The sequence below is a fragment of the Impatiens glandulifera genome, chromosome 4, assembly GCF_907164915.1.
Source record: "Impatiens glandulifera chromosome 4, dImpGla2.1, whole genome shotgun sequence".
NCBI classification, from domain to species: Eukaryota; Viridiplantae; Streptophyta; class Magnoliopsida; order Ericales; family Balsaminaceae; genus Impatiens; species Impatiens glandulifera.
This window is the reverse complement of record NC_061865.1, coordinates 54,864,556-54,869,761: the sequence shown is the minus strand read 5'-3', so window position 1 is coordinate 54,869,761 and position 5,206 is coordinate 54,864,556. Positions and strand designations below refer to the sequence as shown.

The 5,206-nt window shown below is 34.7% G+C and overlaps 1 protein-coding gene across 1 annotated transcript; it reads right to left on the bottom strand.

Moving 5' to 3' along the window:
• Nucleotides 1-1,060: 1,060 nt before the first annotated feature.
• On the bottom strand, nucleotides 1,061-1,978 carry LOC124935423. Its single transcript, XM_047475857.1, has one exon. It carries the CDS (start codon nucleotides 1,976-1,978, stop codon nucleotides 1,061-1,063), a length of 918 nt encoding a protein of 305 aa, XP_047331813.1.
• Nucleotides 1,979-5,206: the final 3,228 nt, after the last annotated feature.

Sequence of the window (5,206 nt, the reverse complement as noted above, 5' to 3'; positions counted from 1 at the left end):
CAGGGATTCTCCGAAACCGAACAAACCCGAACGGGGCAGGGATGGTATTAAAAAAATCCCTGAAATAAAAATGGGGCAGGGATGCTAAATGCATTCCCCTCCCGAATCGCTCCATTTCCATCCCTAATTATGCAGATATTTAGTTTTGGATCTAATTGAACAAAGTCTTTTTTATGGTATTTAGTTTTATCATTTTTAGCTCAATATGTGGAACAACTTGTGATTTCATCTGTTACATAGAGAATTTTTATATTAGTCATTTGTTGAACCTAGTTGTTGTCTCTGTTCTTGTATATCTTGGTGAGTTTTCAAAATGTTGGTTGGGGAGTTTGGTTTTACTAATAATCTTGATTCATTCATATCATATCATTTTTTTTGGTTGGTGTTAGAAAATTTGGTTTTACTAATAATCTTGAAATAGTTGTAATTTTCAATATGAATTACTAAATCAGAACTGTATTTTATCTATTGTTGAATTTTGTTTCATTAATAATCTTGAAATAGTTGTATTCTTTAATTGGGGAGTTTGATTTCATAATTTTAAGACAATTGTATTTTTCATACAATATCAATATTTAACTATCGATGGTTAAGTATTTTATCATCTTAATCATTGATTATCAATATTTAAATATTATGTACTTTATGATCACTAATAATATTTTACAGTTAGATCTAAGGAATTAGTATGATGATTAAAGATAATGTTAAAAGAAGATTTTTGGAAAAGGGAGAAAGTTATTATCAATATTCAAACTTATATTTGATTTTTTTTTTTTAATTCCTTTTATGAGATTGGATAATTTATAATTAACAAAAAGAAATAAAAATAAAAAAATCCAAGAACAATAACGATAATAAAAAAGTGTTTATATATGAGACATTCAGGTGCAACCCTAACTCAAAAGTTTTAACTTGATAAATGTATACTAGCACTATTGTTCAAAATCAAGATTATACATGGATCAAGAACTTGCTGTATCTGTCTGTCTCTGGGTTCAACAAAACAATTTTCATCTAACTATAATTCAATAAAAAAAAATATCTAACTTAACTTAACTTAGGCTTGGTAGAAAATGGGCACAGCATTTGGAATTTGAGCCAAGGTGTTAGAGTAGGAATACATTATAAAATTCCATCCATTGCATCCATGGTTATTGCTTATAAGAGTCGCCGTCTTTTGTTTGACACCATCACTCACCAGATTGTAAGAGTAAACCTTTTTGTTTTCCATTACAATAACCAACGTCTTTTCATTCATTACTGTAAAACCGACAACATCAACATGCTCTAGTATTCCAATATCCGAGAGTGTCTTCCTCAAAATCTGAACCCACTCTTGTTTCTCACCTTCTTTATTCCATACCCATATTGTGAATTGGCCTTTACAAAACTTAACAAGACACATCGTCGTCGTCTCGCACTTGTCCCATGAAAATATTTTCATTCGACAAGTACTGTGGTTTCGCCCTTTATTTGCATTCCTCGGTAATCTCAAATATTGTGTTTTTTCCTCTTCTATATTGTAACACAATATAAAGGGGAAATAATATTCACTCTTACGCGTGAAACCACCGTAAAAGTCCGACAAAAAACAAATACAATCATCGAAGAACACATGATTTTCCACGAATAAATTTCTTTCTCCAATATCAATACCTCGTTGACTCTTCCCTCTCCACTTCTTTTCTTCAAAGGAGTATACCATTAACTTATATATTGCATCCCAACCATCAATATCTATCATAATAATCATAAGAAAAGGATCGCCATTATTATGATGACTGAACACAACCTTTAAATTATTATCTTTTTCTCCTCTTGACAAACCAGAAGGTTCAGATACTTCAACCTTCATTCCAGTGGCCGGGTTAATGACCACAAAAGGTTCGACATGATTGGGTCTCCTTTGGGAAGTTCTACAAAAAAGAAGACCACCGCTCGATACAAGCAGTCGAACATCTCTCAAAAACTCCATAGATTGTGGTTGAATAACCGAGCTTAATTGTTGGTCTGTAAGAGACAAAAGATTTATTCTGTCCTCGTCGGGAATGTGGGGAAAGTGCAGTACAGTGTTTGCTTGAATAAAAAATTCACTATCGTCCTTAAGTATCATATTTTGTACTTGTCGTTTACAAAATGATATGTCTTTCATAAAATTCAAGCATTGTTGGGAAGTTATTGCCAACTTGAATATAGATTTTGCAGTCAACCATTTAAAAATCTCCCATGCCAACATGTAGAAAGTTATTTCATTTAAACTAGTCATAACTTCTTGATCTGTAATTGAGAAAAAAAATACAAATAAAATTAGAATATTGAATAAAATTAGAATACAAATACCCAAGGCTGTGTTACTGATAAAATCAATGAAATTAAAGGAGGTATGCAGGGATTGGTTTCTGATCCTCGGGTTAGCAAGGACATAATTCTGGAATTAGGCTATAATGATGTGCTAAAAGAGGATTTTCCAGTTCGTGTTTCTAGCTAGCATTGATGGGAAGAAGGAGGGTTCTTCAGGATTTGGTTGTGGTTCTGGTGTTGTTTCTGATATGCTGAAAACAATGGATTGCTTAGATCTGTTTAGCTTGAAGGATTTAGGATACATAGATGTTGATCAAGAAGGTACTAGGCTGGATTTTGTAACAGTAACTGATGGTACTGACTCTGATGATGATGTGTTTGCAGTATGCTGCTAATGTTTCTAAAATTATTGCTGGAAGCAACAACTCTGCATATGGAACTACAGATTTAAGCTCTGCAGATTTTGAATGGATTGTTGTGATTAATGGGAAACTTCAGCAGGCTTCAACTGAGAAACAATTTCTGTTGAATTTGTGCAAACTGCTGTTACTAAAGATACATACAGGTGGGGGACTAGTTTCTAGCAATGCTGAGGGAAATCCTCCCAACGTACCGGGAACAATAGCTGAGCATGATTTTAATGGATACCCAAATAATTCAGTTACCATAATTGCCACAGAAGTAAAAGGGAAAGACAATCACATTTATGGAAAAGATTCTACTGCTACCGGAGATAATTCCCAAGGACAGTCAAGTGATGTTGAGAATGATACTGGAAGAAAGAAGTGTGCAAATAAAGATGTTGATTTAAACTCTGCAAAGGTTCTTGGTGATGGGAAATTTAAGCAAGATTCAATTGAAGGACATGCTTCTGATACTGTTGCGGTTAATGATGTAGAGAGGGGTCAATTACTGGAAATAAACTGCAGGATCTTGCTGCATGACATCTTCGGAATGTACATAAATTAACAAATGGGCATAATTCAATTACTACAGTTGTTACTAGAGTAAAAAGGAAAAATAGTTTCATTGATGCTAAAGGTTTTGCTGCTACCGGAAATAATATGCAAGCACAGTCAAGTAATACTGAGAATGAAAGGAAATGGAACAGGGGAAAAACTGAGATTGCCAATCTTGCAGGAATGAGAAATCAGATTAAAAAAAATGTTGTTCCAGATTCAAAGATAAGAGTTAGTAATGAGCAAGGAAAGAAATAGTCAACTCAAGATACAATTTAATGTCTATTATCTTCAAGATTGGAATTTGCTCAAGAACGAGGAGTATGATGAAATGGTCAGCTGGTCTGTTAAGGCATGGAAGGAAATGGGAAAATGTACAAGGATAAGGGTCTATCCTGCCTTTCCTGCCATCTTTCTTGATTTGATTTGGGAGATTTCTACAATGGCAATAGGGGTGCCTTAGAAACTCTTTAACTGAGATACGTGAAAGATATTGTGTATTCTTGCACCAGCTCCTAGCTCCCGTTTGTAAGCCACATTACTGATCCTTTCCAGCACTTTGAATGGTCCAAAAAAATTTGGAGACAGCTTGTGAAAGCATTTTCGGACAGATAACTGTCTGTATGGCTGCTGTTTTAACAGCACCCAAGCTCCTACCTATAATTTCACATCTGTTATTTTTCTTACATTGCACTTGTTTCATTCGGTTGTGTGCTCTTTGCAGGTGAAACTTCGGTAATTGGAGAGTTGCTTCTCGTACAGAGAGAGTTAGATCCACTTCTTCAACTTTTGAATCCCCAACAACATATGGGATGTGAATTGGTGGAGGATACCCATAGATAGCTTCAAAGGGTAAAGTTTTGATGACTGAATGGAAGTTGGTGTTATACCACCACTCAATCAATGACAACCAATAACCCATTCCTTGGGGAATTGTCCAGCCATACATCGTAGGTAAGTGTCTAAACATTTGTTTACAATTTATGTTTGTCCGTCTGATTGAGGATGATATGCTGTGGACATAGATTGTTGCACCTGCTGTATCTTCAGAAATTCTCGCCAAAAGGTGCTGAGGAAAACCTTATCTCGATCACTGACTATAGATAGGAGCATCCCATAAAGTTTGGAGACGTTGCTGAAAAAAGCTTCAGCGACTGTTTTGGCTGAAAATGGGTGTCGCAAGCTAATGAAATGTGTCATCTTGGACAGTTTGTTTACCACCACAAAAATGACAAATTTTCCCTGTGATTTTGGGAGATTTTTTTATAAAATCAATAGAAATTGATTCCCAATATCGATTTGTGATTGTTAATCACTGTAACCTGCCTTTATATGCCATATTGTCTGACTTATTCTTTTGACATGTCTCGTAGGTTCGAACAAACTCTGCACATCCTTAGTCATTCATGACCAAAAGTATATTAGCTGTAATTTCTTTTGTGTGACCAGTGAGCCTAAATGCCCCCTTCTGCACCACAATGTATTGCAGCTATCAGTGTGGTCATTAGTTCATCGTTTCGTCCAACTACTAATTTTTCTTTTCTTCTCAATGTGTCATCGATATAAGTGAAATCTGGGTGAGAGTTAGGTTCTGAACTTATTTCTTAAACAAGCCTGACTAGATTTAGATCTGTTACATAAGTTTTTTTATTTGTTTTTGCACAGCTGTATGGTATACCGAAATTCCTGCGCATTGAATCCTATTATTTCTCCTGGAAAACGCATCTGCCACCAGGTTCTCTTTCCCTTTTTATATTGTACTATACTGTAAAATCATAACCTACCAATTTGTAAAGTCATTTTTTTGTGCAAGAGTCTGCACTCTTTGTTTTAACAGGTGTTTAAGAACTTTATGATCTGTTTTTATCACAAATGGTTTATATCTGAGGTAGGTTCTCCACTTTTGTAGAGCAAACGTCAAGGACATTAATTCATTTTCATAA

Bases quoted from the DNA above. Each gene is read 5' to 3' on its own strand.
- LOC124935423 (XM_047475857.1), bottom strand. From the start codon at position 1,978: ATGGAGTTTTTGAGAGATGTTCGACTGCTTGTATCGAGCGGTGGTCTT.